Below are 24,360 nucleotides of genomic sequence, written 5' to 3' on the forward strand. Positions count from 1 at the left end.
TGGAAAAATTTATTGCAGGGAAAGAAAGGTTAGGCTCATAAATTCTGTAAAATATCGACCAAGTGTAAAAGGAGGATTAGCATTACGACGTTTAATAAAATATTATGAAGCTTTTCAAATAGCTCAAGTAGTTAACTTTATAAAGGAAAAAGAGACTCCTGAATGGATTCAAATGGAAGAGGAAGGGAAAGGAAGTCTAATTAAGGGATAGGGGGCAATAAAGGGTTAATGAAAGAATAATAGACATTGGGTCATCGCACACAATTGAAAAATAAATATGATACTGGTGTGTCTATCTTTTTGTGAGCAGATGATCAGAGCTCCTCAGAGAAAAGAAAGGATGCAAATAAATACTGAAATACTGCGTCGTAATCTACGTTTCACGGATCAACTCCCGGGGAATTGATTGTTTTAAAGGGTTAATGATAGTTGCGAGGAATCATGGGAGTCGCGGGCCTCTGGGAATCATGGGAGTTGTAGGAAAATATATGGGAGAGTGTTCTATGTAATGGCTGCCCAACCTTTGAGGTAATGTACTCTATTTTTTTGTTTTATTCCATCCGACCCTCTCCCTTCTCCCAAACAGGCGGCGGGATCCGCTGTCCCTCGAGCAACGGCGCGCCTCCTCTCGCCAGGGAAGGGGCCGGCGGTGTGTGAACGACGCCAGCGAGTTTGTGCTGTCGCGTAGTAAAGAGTTCTGGGAGGACCGGAAAGTTAACAACTTTCCTCTTTTGACTTGTTGCTGTCGTCGCCGTTGTGCTTTTCTGATCCTGGATTTTGCTGAGACACGCCCCCACCCCAAGTGAGTGGATCGAAATGGCCCCACTGAGTGAAGCGCACTGTGGTTGTGGTTGTTGTTGTTGTTGTTTAGCATAACAAGCGTTGCACCATCATTATTCCCCTTCCAAACGAGCGGTGCGGTTCCCAACTCCCGGTGTTTGGATACAGGCTGAGAAGTTGGGTTTCGCTTTTGACCCTCTCTTCTCAAGCGGTTTTCAGAGTAACTTTGGTTGTGTTGCAGTTGATTTATTTCCCCCTATTAAAAAAGCAACAGCAACATTCAGTGCGTTGTGTAATGACGGCATGCCGTGGGCAGCTGCTGTTTGGAACAGCTGAGAGGAGCCAGAAAAGGGTTCAGATGTGGTGCAACCGGCAGAGTAAACAAGAAAGTACAGTATAGCGGCTGCGAGGTATATCGCGACCTTTTTTTGCTGGACCAACGATGTGTTGGTAAGAACAGACAAGAATGGGTCTTCTTGGGCGCCGTCTGAATAGGCTGCTTGCCCGCTGGCTGGGCTGGCATGCAGTTCGCAGGATCAGCTGTTCTTTCTTTCTGTTTGGCAACAGCATAGTCCCGGGCACGTTTACTCAGAAGTAAGCTCCCCTTTGAGATCATCGCGGCAGGTCTCCAAGGAAGTAGGCGCAAGCATTCTGGTTTTGAAGCACTTTGTTTCCTGCTCCGCCTGACAGTGACCTCCTTCCTAACTCTTGTGTGATTTCACTGTTGGAGGCACTTCCTAAACAACTGTTGGTTTTCTTCACTCGGATTGTTTGTTTTATATTTATATCTCAGTCCAACTGGTCTTCTAATCTGGAAGAGGTGGGCATGCTCACTGCTGATTTTGCCCTCCAAACGAACAACTTTTAAAGGTTGATCAGGCTGACAAATAGTGACCTGGCAGGCTTCATAAGGCAAGTGCAAATTTCAACCCAGATCTGTTATGTCCCTTGAATATTGTTCATTTCTTAGAACACTGCCTTTTGCTATCAGTTTGTTGGAAGCTATCAGCATCTCCCTTTATAATCTGTTGATGAATCTAAGAGTGGGTTTCACTTTTTCCAGTTCTTTCTGTTTTTTTTTTAATGCTGACATGTAAACATTTTTAGCCTCCTAATCCTACAGGCCTGGTTTCCTGCAGATGACAGGGTGGAGTTGCCAATGTCAAACCTAGTGACATATCTACCCAGCTCACAGCAGCTTCTTTCTAGTGATTCAGTTCTAAATTTTATTGTAAAGAACAATAATTTATGTTAACATGAATCACATCTTTGGTGTGCTGTCTGATTTTTTTTAAGTCAGATATCTACCCTTGTATATATAGCCGAATTTTGCTAGTTGTATAAATTAAAGTGGTGCAAAAGTCAGTTACTTCCTTCACTGTTTGAGTGGAGGTTTCGATCTTAAAGGTGCTCACAAAATCTTTTACTTCTCATCAATGTCAGACTTTCTGGATCAAAGAAAAACTGCGAATACCTGTAGTAGATAAATATAAAACAAGGACATGAAATTTAAAACTGTCAGGTTTCATTAAGCAGAGAAGGCACAATGAAGTGAAAAGGTCTACAGTGGGGTCTTGACTTGAGAACTTAATCTGTATTGGAAGGCGGTTCTCAAGTCAAAAAGTCTGTAAGTCAAGTCTCCATTGACCTACAGTGCATTGAAAACCGATTAATCCCGTAACAGGCCGTTTTTGTTCCATTTTGGTTTTTTTCTGGTCTGTAAGTCAAATCTCAGGCTGCAAGTCAAACCTAAATTTTGCGGCCAGAGAAGTCTGTAACTCAAAAAGTCTGTAAGTCAAGCCGTCTGTAAGTCAAGGGTCCACTGTACATTGGTTTTTAATTTAAATATAAGACACTACAATACAAAAATGCAGTACACAAATTTGGATACTGAAGACAAGAACAACTGCTGCAGGCATTCTCCATTGGCTCAGAATGGAGGTAAATGAAAATATCTTTACTAACTATGAAAAGGAATGGAGTGACCTTAAGAAGGAGTAAATTAAAAGTCTGTCACTGAAAAAGGCCATGCTATTAGTCTATGATGAGCTAAACTTCTAATTGGTTGTACACAGATCAGGGTTTGATGAACAGATCTTAATTACTGTAGTAGGTTGTATACACTCTGACAATAGGACCCCAAAGGCTTTATGGCAGGGTGGGCCACATGTGACCTGTAAGCTCCATGCAACGTCAACGTGTGAGGACCAAAATCCTGTCCCCTAGCACCCCTATTTATTCATAAAATTATTATTTTAAATGTTTTTGGAGGTCGGAGGAAAGCCACAAAACGTTCCCTTGTACAGTGGACCCTTGACTTACAGACGGCTTGACTTACAGACTTTTTGAGTTACAGACTTCTCTGGCTGCAAAATTTAGGTTTGACTTGCAGCCTGAGATTTGACTTACAGACCAGAAAAAAACCAAAATGGAACAAAAACGGCCTGTTACGGGATTAGTCGGTTTTCAATGCACTGTAGGTCAATGGAGACTTGACCTACAGACTTTTTGACTTGAGAACCGCCTTCCAATACAGATTAAGTTCTCAAGTCAAGACCCCACTGTACTGTAAAGGTAAAGGGCAATTTTGCCTTGTTTTGAAGGGATCCCAGCGTTCTTTTCCCACAATGAATTTTAAAATATGATTTAGAAAAATTAATTTTTGATCTGGTAATATACATTGGGGGCTTTTTTCAGTGAATGCCCCTATTTTTTGTAAGAATGGGGGGGATTTGGGGGAGCGAGCACATTCCTCCAAGAGATGGAATGGATGTGTACATCAATAGAGAAGGCAAAAACAAGTTTTGATTCATTTTGTTAGAGGTAGGTAGGGAAGAAACAGTGGCTGTGAGCTTAATATAACTGCCTGCTCGCCCCTAAGAAACTGATGGACCAAGATTAACATATCTAATCCTTTTGCCAGATGAGATGGGTAAAGCACTAGGGGCTCAATGATAAATTTAAACTTCAGTTTCATGTGTGTGTTAATTAGTTAAGATTTTGCATTTAAAATATGATGATCTGAAACTTAGTGAGGGTAGTGGCCCTTTTCTTTCTTTATGAGGCTAATTGGGAGACTTTTGCCTGAAACAAAGGTTTGCTTGGATCCAGTTTCATTTTGTTTTCAAACCAGTAAGCATGTTCATAGGCTGTTCACATTTTTGGCCTTTGTACTTGTTACAATGTATATAACTGCTTTACATTTTGCAAAGTGTCTTAGAGTCTGTAGCTGTATTTAATCATTCTAGGCTATGGCATGATGAAAGAGCCCCCATCATTCCAAGTTTCTGTAGCTAATGTTTGGAGATGAATGAAGTTCCAAGCCAGCACAGGTGTTATCAGCTACAGAGCTGAGATAGAGGAAAAATAGCATTTTAATATTGAATTGCTCTGCATATCTACACATAAGTCTATAAGAGCTATTGAGTTCTCTGGGTTCAGTGCAGCTTGAATAGGTGACAGAGGTAATGTCTCTATTGCTTGTTTTTTTATGCTGTAATCCTATAATCACCTGGGAGCAAACCCCACTGAACTCAGTGAGACCTATTTCTGAGAGGACAAGTTATAGGGTTCTGTGGTTGGTTAAGCAGCTGGGCTCCATGCATGTTTTGTTAATGGATGGTTTCACTGAAAACTCAATCCTATAGCAAACTAAAATTGGGGTTGTTATTCTACTGTTTCCATATTAATCATTCTCTTGGGATGGGGAAACACGTGGGTTTCCAGATCTTGGATGACTGCAACACCTATCATGATGGGAATTGAAGTCCAACTATACCTGAAGTTGGGAGGCTACACTTTTGCTATCACTGCTGCATGCTGTCTTTATTCAGCTGGAATTCCACAACTTAGCAACTACATTCAATTAATAATACATTTTTGAACAGCTGCAAAATTACACAGGACATGAAGGATGCAAACATCATCACATTGTACAAGAACAAAGGAGACAGAGGCGACTGCAATAACTACTGTGGCATCTCTCTTCTCAATGTTGTAGGGAAGCTGCTTGCCCGTGTTGTGCTGAAGAGGCTCCAGGTGCTTGCAGACAGAGTCTATCCAGAATCACAGTGTGGATTTCGGGCTAATAGATCCACCACTGACATGGTATTCTCCCTCAGACAGTTGCAGGAGAAATGCAAGGAACAACAACAGCCACTCTTTATGGCCTTCATAGATCTCATAAAGGCCTTTGACATGGTTAGCAGGGATGGCCTTTTTAAAATACTTCCCAAGATTGGTTGTCCACCTCAACTCCTTAGCATCATCAGGTCCTTTCATGAGGGAATGAAAGGCACTGTAGTTTTTGATGGCTCAACATCAGATCCCTTTGACATCTGAAGTGGAGTGAAACAGGCCTGTATCCTCGCGCCAACCCTGTTTGGGATCTTTTTTGCTATCATGCTGAAGCACGCCTTTGGAACTGCAACAGAAGGTGTCTATCTCTGGACTAGAACAGATGGAAAGCTCTTTAATCTCTCTAGATTGAGAACAAAGACCAAAGTCCAACTGAAATGCATGTGGGACTTCCTCTTCGCCAATGATGCAGCCATTGTTGCCCACTCTGCTGAAGACCTCCAACAACTCATGAATTGTTTTAGCAAGGCCTGTCAAGACTTTGGACTAAAAATCAGCCTGATGAAAACACAAGTCATGGGCCAGAGCGTGGACTCACCACCCTCCATTACCATCTCCATGCAAGAATTGGAGGTTGTTCATGAATGTGCGTACCTTCGCTCAACGATCTCTGACACTCTCGCCCTACATGTCGAGCTGGATAAATGCATTGGCAAAGCAGCTACCATGTTCTCAAGACTCACAAAGAGAGTATGGTTCAATAAGAAGCTGACGGCATATACCAAGATCCAGGTCTATAGAGCCTGTGTCCTGAGTACAGTCCTGTACTGCAGTGAGTTCTGGACCCTTTGTGCACGGCAAGAGAGGAAGCTGAATATGTTCCATATGCGTTGTCTCCGACACATTTTTGGTATCACCTGGCAGGACAGAGTTCCAAATAAAGTAGTCCTAGATCGATCTGGAATTTTTAGCATGTATACATTAATGAAACAGCAATGTCTATGTTGGCTTGGGCATGTTGTAAGAATGGCTGATGGTTGGATTCCAAAATATCTCCTGTATGGAGAATTAGCTCAGGGAAATCACCCCAGAGGGAGACCACAGCTGCGATACAAGGATATCTGCAAGCGGGATCTGAAGGCCTTGAAAATGGGTCTTAACAGATGGGAAACCCTGACATGTGATCCTTCAGCCTGGAGGCAGGCAGTGCATCATGGCCGAATTTGAAGAGATCCTTGTCCAGCAGGCTGAGGCGAAGAGGCAATCTCAAGAGCAGCAAAATCAGGGAGCTGGACAGGGGACAGATTGTAGATGCCGCTCTAGATGCTGTTCCAAGTCCTCCATACACAGCACGATACCATAGTCTCTCAAGACTGAAGGATGCCTAATCTAAATCCACCAGCCACTTTTTCCTGATGGACAGAGGAAGTTCCACTTATCCCACTGTTGCAGTGACACATGCCATACATTTGTGTGACTGAAAACACATTCTGCCCACCCATCCCTTATATACCATGGTCAGTGAAGGTTGTAAGGCTAAGTGACTCTAGCTGTTTTGCCTGAAGTTGTTCAGTGCTGAAAAGTGTTGTAAGGAGAAGTGTTAATCCTGCCTTTGGCAGATGGTGCTGTTTCTTCCATCTGTGACTTGTCTGAGGTCAGTAGTACCAGACACAACTGACACGGCTGAGCCTCTACTATTATGTCTGGGATGGGACATCTGCCCTCCAGATCCCCATCATACTTTGTCATTAGGCTAGGGTTGACAGGGACTGGAATTTAGCAATGCCTGGAAGACTGCAGGTTCTCTACCTCTGCATTGTGGCAGTGAGTTTGGAAAAAGTATTTCTTTGGGTGCTGAGAGACTTGAGATCCTATAGTAACCCAAACCAATTTTTCTAGGCTCTTTCTAGGTAGTAGTAATAGAAAGTTAGAGGCAGAAAGATAAGAAAAGAAAAACTCAAAGAAGGGAACACAGCAAAATTAAGGCCAAATTGAGCGGTTTTTCTTAGGCAATGTCTTGAAGAATATCATGTTAGGAAACAGGGGTTTATGACAAGGGATGGCGTTTCTGGATTTTTTTGGATGGTAGATCCCATGATTCTCCATTGTGGTGGTCAGAGTGGTGGCTGGTTTGAGCAAATTTAATCACACCACCCCAGTGCTGGCTAGCCTCCCCTGATTACTCATTGTGTCCCAGATCAAGTTCAAGGTTATGACACTATAAAGTCCTTCATGGTTTGGAACCACATTACCTGTTGGAGTCTCTTTCCCCTGTGTTATCTGCATGACTCACCAGATCCTCTTAGGCCAGGCTCCTCCATGTAACTACCCAGAGAGAGAGGTCTGAAAGTTGTCTACTAGTTAGTGCTTTCTTGGTGGTGGCACCTATGTTATGGAATCTACTCCTGGAGAAGTTTTTCCTGGTTCTCTCCATGTATTCATTTAGGAGGCAATTAAGAGCACTGCTGTTCAGAGAGGCCTTTCACATCAACCTCGGTTGAATGCCTCACCTCCAGTTTTGCCTTTCCTCAAAAATCTATTGCACCATTATTTAAGCTTTTAGACCATGTTTTTGTAAATGTGATCCATTTTGACTGCTAAATCATTTTTCTTTTTTCTTTCAGTTCTAAATCCAAGAATTCTCTATTCTGGGAGTCTTTACTGTCAGATCAACATCTAAACCGTGCTCACCTGGAGAAAGGCTGGCCTGGAAGGCTTCATGGCCTGCGACTGGCCAAGTTCTGGCTTAGCTTCCAGTTAGATGTTTCCAGTAAGCATCAGCTTCCAGTTAGAAGTTAAGAAGTTCCCAGCAAAATTGGGGCAACTTTCTTTTCTAACAGACTGGAGCTCAGCTTGTCCTGGGCCATGAACACTTCCAGCCCTGCCTTTCTCCAGGTGAGCACTGTTTAGGTATTGATCTGGCAGGCAGAACTCTCAAAACAGAGAATTCTGGGATTTCAGACGTGAAAACACACATAGATAACACATCCCTATTGACTACATCCAAAAACATGGATTCCCTGGATAGCATTGTAATTTTTTATGTTCAAAAATGGTTATGCAGAAATTCAAAAAGTTTGTTTGGGGGATTATAACTCTCCAAATACTCTGGCCAGTATGGCCAGTACTGTATATCAGGGATCACATTACTGATTGCTGCAGTGATAAACTGTGATCAGATCTGAGATTTGGTTTTTAGTTCTTGAGTGTGGTGCTTGACTTCGAGTATTAAGTGTTGACTTGGTCATTGAGCAAATGAAAGAGAGCAGCCAAAGTGACCTCTGCTAGCTACAACGTGGTGTTTGTGTAAGAAGTGTTATGAGCCCGTCATGGTGCGTGCTATACAAAGTCATTCGGCTGCGCTCTTTCCTTCTCCCACTATGTCCCTCCATGCCCATTGTGCAGTGTTCCATGCATGTGACCTTTGTTCTTCTTTGTATGACTCTCACAGAGGTATGTGCGCACAGACTGGAATCTAACAGTGGTCTAATCATGAACAGTTTCATTTTTGGCTTCTCTGTGGTGGTTGAGTGTAGATTTGCAATGCAGAAATGGTTTGTGAAGGAAGGAAATGGCTTTACTAACAAAATAGAAATTACGTTTGTTGGTGACATAACATAATAGTAATCATTGCCCTTTTTAGTTGTCCTGTTGTTGATTTGTTGGGGTGAAGAGTTAGCTAATAAAATAGAAAACTCTCTCAGATTCAAATTCTCTTCAGAACAGGGTTAGCCGAAGATACTTTCCTGCCTGAGGCAGAGTAGCAAAAGTGCCCCCTCTCATCTCCCCAATTCATAATGCATTGTGCCTATGGCCAGGCAGCTTATTTTGGCACATGATCAGACAATCCTACGAATAGGTCTCTGCATTCCTGGCAATAAAAAAATAGTAATAACAAATTTGGTAACTAATATTTTGCTGTCCTTTCATGACACCTTAAATCTGCTGTCTGAGATACCTTGTTCCTTCAGACGGTTGATAAGGCTGGCATTGGTATAGAATATTGTTTCACCATAATAAATGGTGTAAATATGGAAGTGCAGTGTTCTTCATGACAGTCCCCATAGCCACTCTACCACATAAGAAGAGTCCAGATATGCAGGCTGGATTGATCTATATCTACAATTGAGGAAGAGTTCTTTTGTAAAGTTGATGGCTCTGAATTGCCCATTAAGGACCAAACCACTCTAAAATACTGTAGTTTGCATTGAAGCAATGATAGCTTGCAACAATGTTCTGTTACTAAGAAAACTTAATTTTCTGCCAAGTACTGAGAGGATTGCTTCTAAACTCAGAAGGAGGAAGCAAACTAGGAATGGATGGATAATGTCATAATCTTTCTTTTCTACTCAGAAAGTCACTGGGTTTCCACCCTGTGAACACTGATTCTGTTGCACCATTGACTAGAAGCTGTTAATGATCATAACACTATTAGCTGCATAAACCTTCAAAACTACATTTCTGAATCATTTTTCTTTTGAGTGAATCCTCTTCCATTGTGGTATCATCAGTTTCTCAGTTTGACAACGCAATCCTGTGATTATCTACTGAGACACTTGCTGATGTCATTGTGGCTTACTCCTGGGTAATTGAACAAAGAATTACAGCCAAAATGGGTTTGACTGCTCAGTCCTCACATCTTGTTGTTAATCCAGGCCAGCCTGACAAGAGAGCTTTTAAAATTATTATAGTTCTTTTAATTCTTTACATTTGTGTTTGACAGTAGGCTTGTTATTAACTGTTGGACCCATTTATTAATTTTTAAAGCAATGTTTAAATATATAGTCTCAAAATTTTGGAGTAGTCAATTTAAAATGTAGGTGTGTTTGAATAAAATAAATAATAAGGCCCAAATTGTACTGGTGTTCATGGAGAGATTGCATAATCTAATTGACCAGAGGTTGTGGCACACACCAGATGGGCAGTCAGGTGCATGACTGGTTGCACAGTCAACCTGACTGGATACGTCATCAGTAAACTGTAATTAGCCATGATAATTTACATGATATATTTGTGAACACTAATAATATTTTGAACTAAACGAACCATGGATCATTTCTGGCTTGCTGAACAAATTCTATGTCCAGCAGACAAATCAAGAAAGGGTTATTACAACGTGTGTTTTTTTAATGGTCAGCTCTTGGTTTTTTTTTTTTTCATTTTTATTTAAAGCAATGTTACCCCATTGTTCAGCTCAGCTGGAAGTGCTTACAAAGATCAGAAATAAGTCACCGACCTGAGGTCCATGGGTTATCTCAGATTCCAAAGAAAGTGTCTTCTTGCATTTTCATTCACTTGTAGCACTATTTACAGAGCAATCTTTTAGTTTACTGAGAAATATGCCCTATTTTGTTTGGTGGGATTTGCTCCAAAGTTAGTGGATAAAAGATTGTTTTCTGCACATTCAAGGAAGCAGAAGAGTAGCCAAAGGTAACTTCTTTTGCAATCCTTCAATGTATTATATATGGAATATATGTCTTAATGTATTTTTGTGGTAATGACTTACGGTAGTAAGCAGAGGTGATTTCAAAATTAACCATGGAGGCTTGTCATTGTCCATTCAATATACAATTTGGAAATCTAAATGTTACATAGGACTACTCTTTTCATGGCATGTATATAAAACTAAGGAAAAGCAAATGGTCGCATATTTACTGATAGTTTGAAAAAGGTGTTTTGAATTTTGTTACACATGTTTCAACCTCAAGAAAATAAATACAAGGTATAAGTATAATGAATAAGTAGTTATATCGTAAAAGAGAGTGTGCCATATTCTCAGCTTTCTGAGTGTGCCTGCATTTATAATGTTCTCTTGACACATTCTTAGATATTTTTCCCCTGAGGTACAAAATTAAAATAAAACAACACATTTGCTTTAAAAATCCACAAAAGTAAAGTTTTAAGGCACAGAAATAGTGAGCATACATCCATGTACAGTCATAGGCAAACAAATCCACTGTTCAAAGGAGGTGTCATGTGATGTGAGAAAGACTTCTGCAGTAGATAGTGTTATGAGTACAGTACTTATTGCAAATTTATCCCATATCCTGAATTCTGTCCATTTCCTCATTTCTTCATTTGGAAAGTACTCTCTTATCTTATTGTTGTTGTTGTTTAGTCGTTTAGGAACATTCATAAGAACGAGGTCAAAGATGGGTGGTTTAAGACAGCTTTTTAAAAAGTGTGATATATATTTTTAAACAGCTGTGTGGTTCCTGTGCTGTCACTGATTCATTCTGAAAAGTGCGGACAAAAATGGAAATTTTCTGTTTTTGAAAATTTTAAATTAGATTTCTAAATTTTGTAAAATATCAGCTATATATATATATATATATATATATATATATATATATATATATATATATATATATATATATATATATATATATATATATATATATATATATATATATATATATATATATATATATATATATATATATATATATATATATATTTGGAAGTGAGTAAAGCTCTATGATTTTTTAAAAGAACATATTTCTAAAATTAAAAAGTTAAAATGCTTTTGTTTTTTAAAAAGCTCTACATGATTCTAGTTTTAATTTTAAATGTGTGCTAGCTCAAAAACTGCAATTTCAGAGGTAAGGATAAATTGACTAGGGATGATAAATTCTAGATCTTCTGGGATAATGCAGTCGTCATCTTTTTATTTATTTATTTATTTTTAAAAAAACAACAATAGGTAGGCTCTAACAGTTCTTAGATTGGGGCCTCAGTTTTATGGAGTTCCATAGATTTCTGTATAGTCTATTCGGGTTAACCTTTTTATTGCTCCCTAGTTTTCATGCTAAATGCCCTTAGAAAATTTTTTAGTTTTCTAAGTGAGTTTTCAATTTCTTACTGAAGTAACTTCTTTTTTCTCCCGAGATGAACAGTACTGCAAAATGTTTGGAAACCTTGTTGAATGAATTCCAGAGTTTCCTTGAATAATACTTGTTCCTTTAGAGCAGTGGTTCCCAACCATCGGTGCCCAGATGGTCTTGAACTAAAACTCCCAGAAGCCTTCATCACTAGCGTTGCTGGCCAGGATTTCTGGGAGTTGTAGTCCAAAAAAACTGGGGATTCAAGTCTGGGAACCACTGCTTCTGAGTGATAATCCTGGGTATTATCCCTCTACTATGCTATGTTCACTTGTTTATATTTCCTTGTAGTAAAATCTTTACCTCTGATATTGCACAATTTTTGACACTGGATATGTCAAGGATTGCTGAGTCAATATGGACAAAGATATGAAAATGTGTATTGCTATTAAGATTACAACAAGCAAGAATTCCTTTTGTGATTAAATTGGGACTTTCTGATTAGTAACTCAAGTCATGCTTTAAATCTACTGTTCATTCTTACAATGGTATTTGTAAGGCTGCTTTTCTTTCTAAAAGAACTGTTAAAATTATCTCAATAAGGGAAACACATAAGGTTTTTGTATTTGCATTATTTATTTCTTGTGGTTATGTACATTGGCTTGATACTGGGAATGCTAGCAAGTCACTTCAGGTGTCAGCCACTAATCTGTATCGGTGACCCTTTACTCCTGTTCTAAGCCGACGAATTAGCTGATTCCTATAATTGGCTCAGAGTGCATACTCTAATTATCAGTATGTTTTTGTAGTTTAACAAAACACAAATAATGCAATTCAGGGCTGTATCTAATGAAAGTAGTGCTTTGATTTTAGTCAGTTATTTTGGTCTTTTTCCCTTAGTGATTTAAATCAATCCATATAGATGTTGGTTCAGTATTACATGAATGAGCAGGCACAAGATGCAGACTCATCTCCTTCCACTCTCTCCTTCTCTGTACGTATCAACCATTCTTTCCCTTAGGTATGACTTCTTAGCTAGCCACATTTTACTGTATTTGTGTGTTCAGTTGAATAGCAATTTCTTATATGCATGGGACCCAGAACTAAGAGAAAGACTCAACATGAGATGCAGGTGGGTGGGTAAAACTGCATGCTCAAATATGAGCATACACTCTCTGAGCCTGTTATAAGAATCAGCAATTAACCTGTTCATTGTCATAATATAAAACTGTGGTTTAATGTTATATTTCAACAGTCCCAATATAAACTGAACTAGTTGTAGGATGAGTGATATTTTTGTTTATTGTGACTCCATGGACCAGAGCATGCCAGGCCCTCCTGTCTTCCACTGCCTCCTGGAGTTGGGTCAAATTCATGTTGGTTGCTTCGATGACACTGTCCAACCATCTCATCCTCTGTCATCCCCCTTTCCTCTTGCCTTGACACTTTCCTAACATCAGGGTCTTTTCCAGGGAGTCTTCCCTTCTCGTGAGATGGCCAGAGTATTGGAGCCTCAGCTTCAGGATCTGTCCTTCCTGTGAGCACTCAGGGTTGATTTCATTTAGAATGGATAGGTTTGTTCTCCTTGCAGTCCAGGGGACTCTCAAGAGTCTCCTCCAGCACCGCAATTCAAAAGCATCAATTCTTCGGTGGTCAGCTTTCTTTATGGTCCAGCTCTCACTTCCATACATCACTACAGGAAAACCATAGCTTTGACTATGTGTACTTTTGTCGGCAAGGTGATGTCTCTGATTTTTAAGATGCTGTCTAGGTTTGTCATCGCTTTCCTCCCAAGAAGCAGGAGTCTTTTAATTTTGTGTCTGCTGTCACCATCTGTAGTGATCATGGAGCACAAGAAAGTAAAATCTGTCACTGCCTCCATATCTTCCCCTTTATTTGCCAGGAGGTAATGGGACCAGTGGCCATGATCTTAGTTTTTTTTTTTATGTTGAGGTTCAGACCATTTTTTGCACTCTCCTCTTTCACCCTCATTACGAGGTTCTTTAATTCCTCCTCATTTTCTGCCATCAGGGTGGTGGGATTCCTCCAGTCCGGCCTTTCGCAGGATGTATTATGCATATAAGTTAAATAAGCAGGGGGACAATATACAGCTTTGTTGTACTCCTTTCCCAGTTGTTCCATATCCAGTTCTAACTGTTGCTTCCTGACTCATGTACAGTGGGGTCTTGACTTGAGAACTTAATCCGTATTGGAAGGCGGTTCTCAAGTCAAAAAGTTCTCAGGTCAAATCTGCATTTCCCATAGGAATGCATTGAAAACCATTTGATCCGTATCTGCTCTTTTCCGTCCATAGAAACTAATGGGAAGCTGCTATTCCACCTTTGACCACTAGAGAGGGATATTTGTTTCTTTTTTTTCCTTAGGTCAAGAAAGGTTCAGGGAAGGCAGGGAAAATACAGTCCAGGCAGTACAGTACCAGGCAGTCTGAAGACTCCCAATCCACTCTCTAAACGCTGGGAGGAGTGAGGAAGCAGACAGGCACCCTTTTCACTGGCCAACAGTTAACTGAAAGTTCAAATTTTGCACTTTCCCTGCCTCCCACGTGGTTTTTTTCAGTTCTTAACTCAAATCTAAGTATGTAAGTCAAGTCAATATTTTCCTATGAGAGTGGTTCTTAAGTCAAAATGTTCTTAACTCAAGCTGTTCTTAAGTCAAGACCCCACTGTATAGATTTCTCTGGGGATGTATAAGGTGGTCAGGCGCTCCCATTTGTTTAAGGACTTGCCATAGTTTGCTGTGTTTCCTTTGTCCACACAGTCAAAGGCTTTTGCATAGTCAATGAAGCAGAAGTAGATGTTTTTCTGGAACTCTCTGGCTTTGTTCATAATCCAGCGCATGTTAGCAATTTGGTCTCTAGTTCCTCTACCCCTTCGAAATCCAGCTTGTACAGTGGACCCTTGACTTACAGACGGCTTGACTTTACAGACTTTTTTAGTTACAGACTTCTCTGGCCGCAAAATTTAGGTTTGACTTGCAGCCTGAGAATTGACTTACAGACCAGAAAAAAACCCAAATGGAACAAAAACGGCCTGTTATGGGATTAATCGGTTTTCAATGCACTGTAGGTCAATGGAGACTTGACTTACAGACTTTTTGACTTGAGAACCGCCTTCCAATACGGATTAAGTTCTCAAGTCAAGACCCCACTGTACTTCTGGGCGTTCTCAGTCCACATGCTGCTGAAGCCTACCTTGCAGGATTTTGAGCATAACTTTCCTAGCGTGTGAAATGAGTGCAATTGTATGGTAGTTGGAATATTCTTTGGCACTGCCTTTCTTTGAGATTGGGATGTAGAATGATCTTTTCCAGTCCTCTGGCTACTGCTGAGTTTTCCAAACTTGCTGGAATATTGAATGTAGCACCTTAACAGCATCATCTTTTAAGATTTTAAATAGTTCAACTGGAATGGCATCACCTCCACTGGCCTTGTTGTTTGCCATGCTTTCTAAGGCCCTCTTGACTTCACTCTCCAGGATGTCTGGCTCAAGGTCTGCAACCACATTGTCTGGGTTGTCCGGGATATCCCAATCTTTCTGGTATAATTCCTCTGTGTATTCTTGCCACCTCTTCTTGATGTCTTCTGCATCTGTGAGGTCTCTCCCATTTTTGTCCTTTATCATGTTCATCTTTGCACAAAATGTTCCTTTAATATCTCCAATTTTCCTGAACAAATCTCTGGTTTTTCTCTTTCTATTATTTTCCTCTATTTCTTTGCACTGTTCATTTAAAAAGACCCTCTTGTCTCTCCTCGCTATTCTTTGTACGTCTGCATTCAATTTTCTGTAACTTTCCCTATCTCCCTTGCATTTTGTTTCCCTTCTCTTCTCTGCCATTTGTAAGGTCTCGTAGGACAGCCACTTTGCTTTCTTGCATTTTCTTTTCTTTGGGATGGTTTTTGTTGCTGCCTCCTGTACAATGTTACAAGCAGATAGCAAAAAAAAAAAAAAAGTTTGCTGCTTATATACCGCCCCACTCTCGGGGGGGGGTTACAAGTTAATTATGCAGGCTACATATTGCCCCCTCTGCGAGCTCATTTTACCGACCTCGGAAGGATAGAAGGCTGAGTCAACCTTGAGCCGGCTACCTCGGATTGAACCCCAGGTTGGGAGCACAGTGTTGCCTGCAGTACAGCAGCTTAGCCATTGTGCCACTAGGCTCCAAACATAGTTCTTCGGGCATTCTGTCCACCAAATTGAGTTCCTTAAATCTGTTCTTCACTTCCACTGTATATTCATAAGGGATTTGGTTTAGATTATATCTGTGAAGGGGATATTTCTGTTTGGACATGGAGAATCAGTGATTCATAAGCTAAAGATGTACCTGCAGACCAGCCTTTCCACAGACTACTATGTCCTCTCAACAGCCTTGCTCTGGGTTGTTGGTATTATTTGCTCTAGGACTTTGGATAGTTCTAGCTTCTTACACCTCATGGAAGGAGAATGTCTAGATTCACCTGTTTCCTTCCACATTGTTCCATACTGAATAAAGGTGATAGTTATGTCTGTAACTCCTCCTTCTTTTGATCTGGTAGTGATCCAATTTCTACAAACCTAAATAGGCGAAATGTGCTCCACTCCTAGCTTTGATTAGCATAATTCTTGGGTAGATTAGGCATCCTTCAGTTTCGAGAGACTATGGTAACGTGCTGTGTATGGAGGACTTGGAACAGCATCTAGTGTGGCTGAGAAGGCCAATTCGAGAGTGACAATCCCTCCACAATGAAGACAAATAGAATCTGTCCCCTGTCCAGCTCCCTGATTTTGCTGCTTCCGTGAGCACCTCTTTGCCTTGGCCTGCTGGACAAGGGTCTCTTTAAATTGGGAGGGGCCGTGATGCACCGCCTGCCTCCAGGCTGAATGCTCAGATGTCAGGGTTTCCCATCTGTTGAGGTCCACTTGGGTAACACTTGCGTATCAAGTCATAAACATTGTTCAGCTGTCCCTGCTGAAAAAAGAATAAAGCAAGTTTACTAAAACTATGTGTTTGTTAAATATAAGTTTAATATCCAGTGATGCTCAGGATTTGTAAATATTAATTCTTTTTCCCCCACCCCCAGACTTGCAGATGCTGCATCGACAACTGCCCACCACTAACCAAATGATCATGGACAACGTGAACCCTGCTCTTTTAACATAGCTACCTGAGAAGTTGGATGGTAAAGCCCCCTTGGCAATTGTGCAAGTGACAATGGCAGGAAGTGGCGGAGAAAGTCAGTTGCAGAGGATTATCCGAGATTTGCAGGGTAAAGTGCTTTCTTGGGCCTGAATTGAATCAATCTTTGTTCCCTGATGCTTTTCTAGTGCTTTTGTCAATTAAGTTATTGCTCTTTATCTCTCACAATTAATGCTTTTTAATTTCTTTCAAAAGATGCTGTGACAGAACTCAACAAAGAGTTTGCAGAAGGGGGAGAACCAATTACAGATGACTGTATCAGTTTGCATAAACTTTCCTACAAGCTTGAGTATCTTTTGCAGGTAAGCAACAACTCCATGTAAAAAGGGGGCCTTTATTTCTTGAGCATGATCACATTTAGAACACAATGGTTGTGAAATCCTTTTTGTAGCATAGGAAAAAGTGTAGTTTTCTGTCTGTTCCTCTCTGATAGATTAAAGCACTCTGCCTTGATTACACACGTGCACGCACTTAGACACATCGAGAATTGCAGCAGGAATGCTTTACTTACCAGGGAGGAACAGATGCTTTGGCTTACACTATGAATAGAATTTTGGCCAGTGATAATCAGAACATATACTTTGAAAAGATCTTTCGTGGTGAACTACTCAGTGGAAATCCGCACATCGAAATATTGATAAGGTCAAAGCATGTTTTTATGGCTGTGGAGACATTGTATAATTTGTCTATAAAACATAATTTTACTGAAGAACTCTAGTAGTAAGTATTGTTGTGAATTTTTAAAACCCATACATAAAAACAGTGCCTATAAAAAGTGTATTACTCTGTATTTTCCAAAAATAATTCCTTACACTCTTCAGTTGCACTGTGACTGAGAAATGGAACCCATGATGAGACTGGGAAAATAGGTGACGGCCCATTTCTCAGTGGTTGAATTTCATGGCACATGCTGGGTGAAATCCTCTTGTGTATCTACTCAAGTATAAATGGTGATCTCAGTCCATGACTTCTCTTTTTCATTTAATGCAATTTAAGGCTTCCTATCTTCTCTCCCCCCGCCATACACCCAAGTGCAGGTTCCAAGGCTCCCTAAGGATCTCTTTCAACCTGAGGAAGCCTTTGGAAACCTCAAGGTAGAGGGGAGGGAGCTTTTTAATATCCCCCCCCCCCCGGTAATGGTCAGGTTGCTGCTGCTGGGATTGAGATCACCAGTGATGATTTTCAGATGCTCAAAACTCTCCCCGCCTATTCCAAGGCTCTCAAAGGCTTCCCAGATCAAAAGGGTTCCTTAGGGAGCCATAGAACCTGAAAGGGAGGGGAGAAACTTTAAATTGAATTAAAAAGAAAAGTCATAGACTGATGACATAATTGCCATTTACACTCATGTTGTTATGACAGCTGGATATCAGCTTCATGTCTTGTTATGCCTGTATGCCTAAAACTAATGGAGAGGACTAAACGCTTGCAGTTCAAGTCAACAGAATGAAATTAACTTCAGCCCTACTGGTCTAACTAAACTGATCTACAGATCAAGGAGAGCCATTTTTAGGCCTTTGCATATTTATCCATATTTGTAAACATAGTCTAGAATCCTATTAGTTATACCCACCAGGTGAGTTGGTGCCTTTTAAGAAGTCATTTCCCCTTCACAGATTGCTGCCTTGTTGGGGGGAAGGGGCTTGAGTAATTAAAGTGAGGAGGAATTAAAGAACCTCTTAATGAGGGTGAAAGAGGAGAGCGCAAAAAATGGACTGAAGCTCAACATCAAAAAAACTAAGATCATGGCCACTGGTCCCATCACTTCCTGGCAAATAGAAGGGGAAGATATGGAGGCAGTGACAGACTTTACTTTCTTGGGCTCCATGATCACTGCAGATGGGGAGAGCAGCCACGAAATTAAAAGACGCCTGCTTCTTGGGAGGAAAGTGATGACAAACCTAGACAGCATCTTAAAAAAGCGGAGACATCACCTTGCTGACAAAGGTCCACATAGTCAAAGCTATGGTTTTCCCAGTAATGATGTATGGAAGTGAGAGCTGGACTATAAAGAAGACTGACCACCAAAGAATTGATCCTTTTGAATTGTTGTGCTGGAGGAGACTCTTGAGAGTCCCCTGGACTGCAAGGAGAACAAACCCTGAGTGTTCACTGGAAGGACAGATCCTGAAGTTGAAACTCCAATACTTTGGATATGAGAAGAGAAGACTCCCTGGAAAGGACCCTGATGTTGGGAAAGTGTGAAGGCAAGAGGAGAAGGGGACGACAGAGGACAAGATGGTTGGACAGTGTCACCGAAGCTACTAACATGAATTTGATCCAACTCCAGGAGGCAGTGGAAGACAGGAGGGGCTGGTGTGCTGTGGTCCATGGGGTCATGAAGAGTCGGACATGACTAAACAACAACAACAAGAAGTCATTTGGTATTGCATATAAGTCACATGACCTGGTCTATGACAAGAAATCTCTAGGCTGGCTTCTTAACTTCCAGCAGTTCGTCACAGAAACTTATGCCTAAGGTGTTAACACCAGCAGATGAGTGCATAGGATTCTGTCTATTGAGAGCTGTGCCACTTTTTTGTTATGATATTTGTGAGGAAATTGTATTGTTTTGAAAAAAGAAGACAGTAGTTTGCAAGGCTCTGGTTTGAAGTGATGTTTTCCCTTTTTTTGTTCCTCAGTTTGACCAGAAGGAAAAATCAACTTTATTGGGCAATCGGAAAGAGTACTGGGATTATTTCTGTGACTGCCTGGCTAAAATTAAAGGTGTAAATGATGGAATTCGCTTTGTCAAGTCCATTTCAGAAGTAAGTGAAGTGTACCAGTTAGCCATTACAGTATAGTCATATAGCAGAATGTTCTGGCAGGCCAGACCAACAGTACAGGATATAATGGTGCAGGAATTCAATATATATACTGGCTGATATTTTGTTTCCAGTACATAAGACTGATAATATCATGAGACAAGATAATTAAAAAAAATTCAGTCCCCACTCCCCTGTTCCTCCTCCCCCCCCGGAAAGTCCTGAGGCTCCCTTGGGGTCCCCTGTGTGGAAGACCATTGGGGGCTGTGGGACAAGGTGAAGTTTTTTTATTTCTGAAACTTACTGGAGGTAACTGCCTGTGGTGATTTGGGGAAATTAAAGACTCCCCTCTTGCCCATACTGCAGCCCCCAATAGCCTCCCCACAAAAAAAGGGATCCCAAGAGAGCTTCAGGGCCTTCAGTTGGGGGGGGGAATTAGAGAGTTTTGATTCCTGAAAATGCAATGCAGCTGATTATATCACCAGCCTTACACAGCATGTCATACACCTGAATTTCAGCCACTGTTATCTAGGCTCCAAAATGACTCTATTATTAGGCAGTGTGAAGTGAGCACCTCAGGCAGCAGATGCTGGGAGATGGCAGCAACAAGATAAAGGAGCCACTCTTGTACATCCTAAGTTAGTCTGCTGCCTTTCTGTGTGGAGGAGGCTCTTCGGTTACCAGTGCTGAAGGACGATTCAGCTGCCAGTCTAATCAGCTTTGAGATGAAATGGAAAGGATTGCCATCTTTCTGTTTGTCCCAGCAACAAGATACTTTGGACCAGTCCTTGCGTCCCTCCTTCCATCCCTAAGTTCCCTTTCTTTACAAAAGGGGTTTAATTACTTCTGACAAGGGCTGACCAAGTACTACTGCACTTGTGATACCTGTAAAAAAAAACTCTTCAGGCATTGAGCATAAGGTTAGCTTAAACACATGAGTAGAGGCCACAGGCTAGTCTTTTCCTTTCCCCCCCCCTCTATATGCAAATAGGAGGGCCTTTGTTGCATGTGGAGATTCTCTGAAAAATCAGGTTTTCTGATCATGCAGAGAGACTAAATATGAGGATATTATTATCTTTAGAGTATGACTCTCCAGTTGAATATATTTATTTAGCTAGCTTGTATACCACTCCATAGTGCATGGTGCTCTCTTGGGAGTTCACAGCTGTGAATTCAATAAAATAAAACATGTAGTAATATATTATAAATGAAGAAGATGGTGGACCTAGCTTTTGTCCTATCCTGGACACCTGAACAAAGCTGAATTATATGGGATAACAAATGCTGAATAGGGCTATTGTGTATGTCAACATATATATGTCAATGTTGATATGTTTGGTGCTTTGATAACAGTAATAATTATAGGGTGTCAAGTGAATTCTAAATCATGAAGATGTTTTCCAGGATTTTCAAGTTATAGAGTACTCATAGGTGTTTACTAGTCCTTCTTGGGGTGCTCTAGGACCCTTTTGCTTTTTGAAGACCACACAAGCTGGCTCTTCTCCTGCAGCACGCAGTGGAGAATTGAACTCCCAACCTAATGTGGCAGTAGAAGAATACTGTACCATAAAATGTGAATATGACTCTTCATTCCCCCTGCCCCTCCCTACTTTAGATCAGTTCCCTTTAAAATTAAGGCAGACGAGGCTGGTGCATACAATGTTGCTCTTTTTCTCCATGTGGGCAGTCCTGACAGAGACCTCATCTATTAAAAGAAAGAAGTAATGTTTGAACTGAATAGCCAGTCACAGATTCAACCAGAAAACAACAGTTCCTGTAATCCCTTTAATAGCATTTTCTTTCAGCCAATCATAGGAAATGCAGTCTGTTGTACACGTTATTAGCAGTTCACTCCTTGGGAGTGTTGTATCCAAAGATGATTGAACAGAAAATAATGAGTGGGCAAGCCCTTGCTTGCTTCTTACAGGTTACAAAAGTAGGTACCCTGCCAAATGCCTTTTTTGGTTCCTCGTGTACCTTTGAACAAACACAGCTCTTCCTGTTCCCGCTTCTGCCAGTCTGATGCCTTTTGACAGGGATGTTTTCCCCATCTTGACTCATAATAAGCTTCCTTAATTTCAAGAATAATGGTTAAAGCCTCTTTCCCAGTACAAAAAAAGGAAGGAGCTGTTTACACGTTTATGCAAGTAAATGCCTCCAAGGAACAAAGACAAGTGTAGCTTTGTATAGATCTTAAGAAGGCCACAGGTTTGGCCAAATGAATGATTACTACATTCACAGTCAGCATAAGGTGTGGGTTTCTTATTATTGGTATAGTAGTTGGCTAGAAAATCTGAGGCCTTCCAGGGCTTGCTGGATTTCAGTTCACATCAGCTCCTGCCGACCCAGGCAATGGTGAGAGCTAATGGAAGCAGCAGTTTTCAGCAGGTGGAGGACAGAGGATTCCCTAGACCTGACAGAACAACCCCAGTGTGTGTGGTGCCTTTTTTCAAAATACAAGATGTTCCCACTCTGACCAAAGGAAACAGTGGAGGAAATTGGGGCCATGATGTGCAACAATGTCAGTGGCACACAATGTATTGCAGGAAAGCAGGCTTCCTCAGTCTCAGCAGAGTAGTGGGCCTGCAACTTCACGTATTCCCCTGCCACATAATCAATGGCTGTGCTGGCTAGGGAGGATGGGAGATTCAGTACTGCAGCATCTGGAAAGTGGTGGATTGGGGATCATATTTAAAAAAAAAATACCTTAAAGCAAACATTGACTTTCGTGCTACCGTCCAAGAAGAGGAAAAACAATTTTTGACCATTTTTTGTGTGTTTGGGGGGGTTGCATTTGAAGCTGAGGGGCACAAAATGATCCCGAGGAGCTGCATGTGGCCCGTGGATCATACTTTGCCCATTCCTGGCATATGGTCTTTGGACCTTACACCTTCAGTAGACTACTTTTCCATGAATATGTCTGTTCCCTTTTAAAGCCTGACCATCTATTGGCTATTGAGATTACTCACCTTTTGGCTTTCCCATTAATGAATTATGCATTATCTGGAATAGTACTTTCTTCAGTCTGTGTTACCCCAATGGTCTGGGTCATCCCACATGTTAGCAGTGTCAGAGGGGAGAAAGGACCTTTATTTATTATTTATTTATTCTATTTGTATCCTGCCTATCTGGTCATTGCGACCACTCTGCTCATTCTGCTTCTTATGAAAATCTTCTATGCCATCTGTGCTTCTGCTCTATATCCTTATATTCTTAGTGGCAGTTTCACCCACCTAAAATAAATTAGACACTGTTCTTTCCCATGCATAATCCCAGACATGAGCCTGCAGGTGGCAGGCTTGAATTGATTATTACTTTTCTAGATTGCTCTTCAGACAAAATGCCTCTCAGAGCCTATTACAGAATCAAAGAATTTTATGGCTGGGGAGGGACTTCGGAGGGCATCTATTGTAACCCTATTTTGTACAGGGATGTTATAATTACAACAAACTGATATGTATGGTTTTCCAGCTTCTTAAACAGGTCCAGTGAGGAAGATCCCATTGCCTTCTGTTCTGCTTTCAAATGGCTTATACTATTTAGATGTCTTGTTCCCATAAAATTTGCTTCATTTCCATTTTGGATCATTAGTTCGCATTCTGCTACAACAGAAGAGCAAAGCTGCTCAATTTTCTGCTTGGTGGCTCTTTCAATATTTGAGGACAAGCTATCGTATCTTCCCTTTAACTTTTTTTTTGCCACTGCAGCTTAAACACACTCAGCTATTTCATCTGTTTCTTAGTAGTTTCCAGCTGGGATATTGTCATCTAGATGGGAGCTAATTTGTAGGCACCTTTCTTAACATGTGGCATCCAAAACTGGGTGCAGGACCCCTGCAGTTTCCCACTCTTTGTTTCACCTTAAAATCCCACCTCGTTTCAGTCTTTTGAAAAGGACAACAAAGTTACCGGTAAGTGCCCGCTCCAAAGATGTTTCATCAGCCTTATTCTTGCACTTAATGAGTTGATTTGATTAGTTAACAGGATGGTCCAAACAGGTTAACAGAGATGTTTATCAAGTCTGTTAATAAGAGTTAGACTTTGTATATACAAACAAGATTTAGACTATCCAGAGTAGTATTGTGATGACACCAGCTGAAGGAGGGATAAGTAGAAGGAGCTAATTTAACTTTATGGCTAGGAGAATGAGCTGTAAGGTCTAAGTCCCTGCTTCAAATATCAGCTTAGGAGAACTTCAGGTGAGCTTCCATTCCTCAATCATCACATTAGTACTTGGCTAAGTACTAGTTTATACTGTCAGTAAATAAACATATAAAACAGGAGTGGGCGAACTGTGGCTCACAAGGCATATACAGCCTCCTCTAGCATGACCTGCGTCTGACATCTCTCACAACCCCCATCACCTTTTTGGCCCAAAATAGCGTTCTTCCCACTCCCCCTAGTATATTGGATTACAGTATAGCCTTCCATGATCCAAGGGAGAGCAAAATTGGTGCCCAGGCCCTAGGTTGTCTGCATATGGCATTGTACAGTACAGTATTATGGTACCTTCTGTCTGAAGAGTTTTGAGCAATGAAAGAAAATCTTTCAAAACTTTTCAAAGCTTTTACTTATTTATGTGGTAGTTACGTTATCTCTTCCTTTCCTCCAGTGAGCTCAAGGCATGGTAAATAGCTTTCTTCTTTCTTCACTTTATCCTCACAACAGCAGTGTAAGGTGAGTTAGACTAAAAGATGGCAACTAGCTCAAGGTAACCCGGAGAGCTTT

General features: G+C 40.9%; 1 protein-coding gene across 3 annotated transcripts in view; it reads left to right on the forward strand.

Annotated features, from left to right (window-relative positions):
• Positions 1 to 273: 273 nt before the first annotated feature.
• The window catches only part of FYCO1 (FYVE and coiled-coil domain autophagy adaptor 1), an 88,256-nt gene continuing 64,169 nt past the window's right edge, over positions 274 to 24,360 (forward strand). For 2 of the 3 annotated variants that reach the window (XM_020804580.3, XM_020804583.3), the window contains exons 1-4: positions 274 to 528; positions 16,756 to 16,941; positions 17,067 to 17,173; positions 19,511 to 19,636. In XM_020804580.3, the coding sequence (XP_020660239.3) occupies positions 16,887 to 16,941; positions 17,067 to 17,173; positions 19,511 to 19,636 (288 nt within the window). In that variant the 5' untranslated portion in view covers positions 274 to 528; positions 16,756 to 16,886. Of the gene's footprint in view, positions 529 to 620; positions 803 to 16,755; positions 16,942 to 17,066; positions 17,174 to 19,510; positions 19,637 to 24,360 lie in introns of those variants that run through there. The other variant, XM_020804581.3, reaches the window with a different exon arrangement.

The sequence above is a fragment of the Pogona vitticeps genome, chromosome 6, assembly GCF_051106095.1.
Source record: "Pogona vitticeps strain Pit_001003342236 chromosome 6, PviZW2.1, whole genome shotgun sequence".
Taxonomy (NCBI): Eukaryota; Metazoa; Chordata; class Lepidosauria; order Squamata; family Agamidae; genus Pogona; species Pogona vitticeps.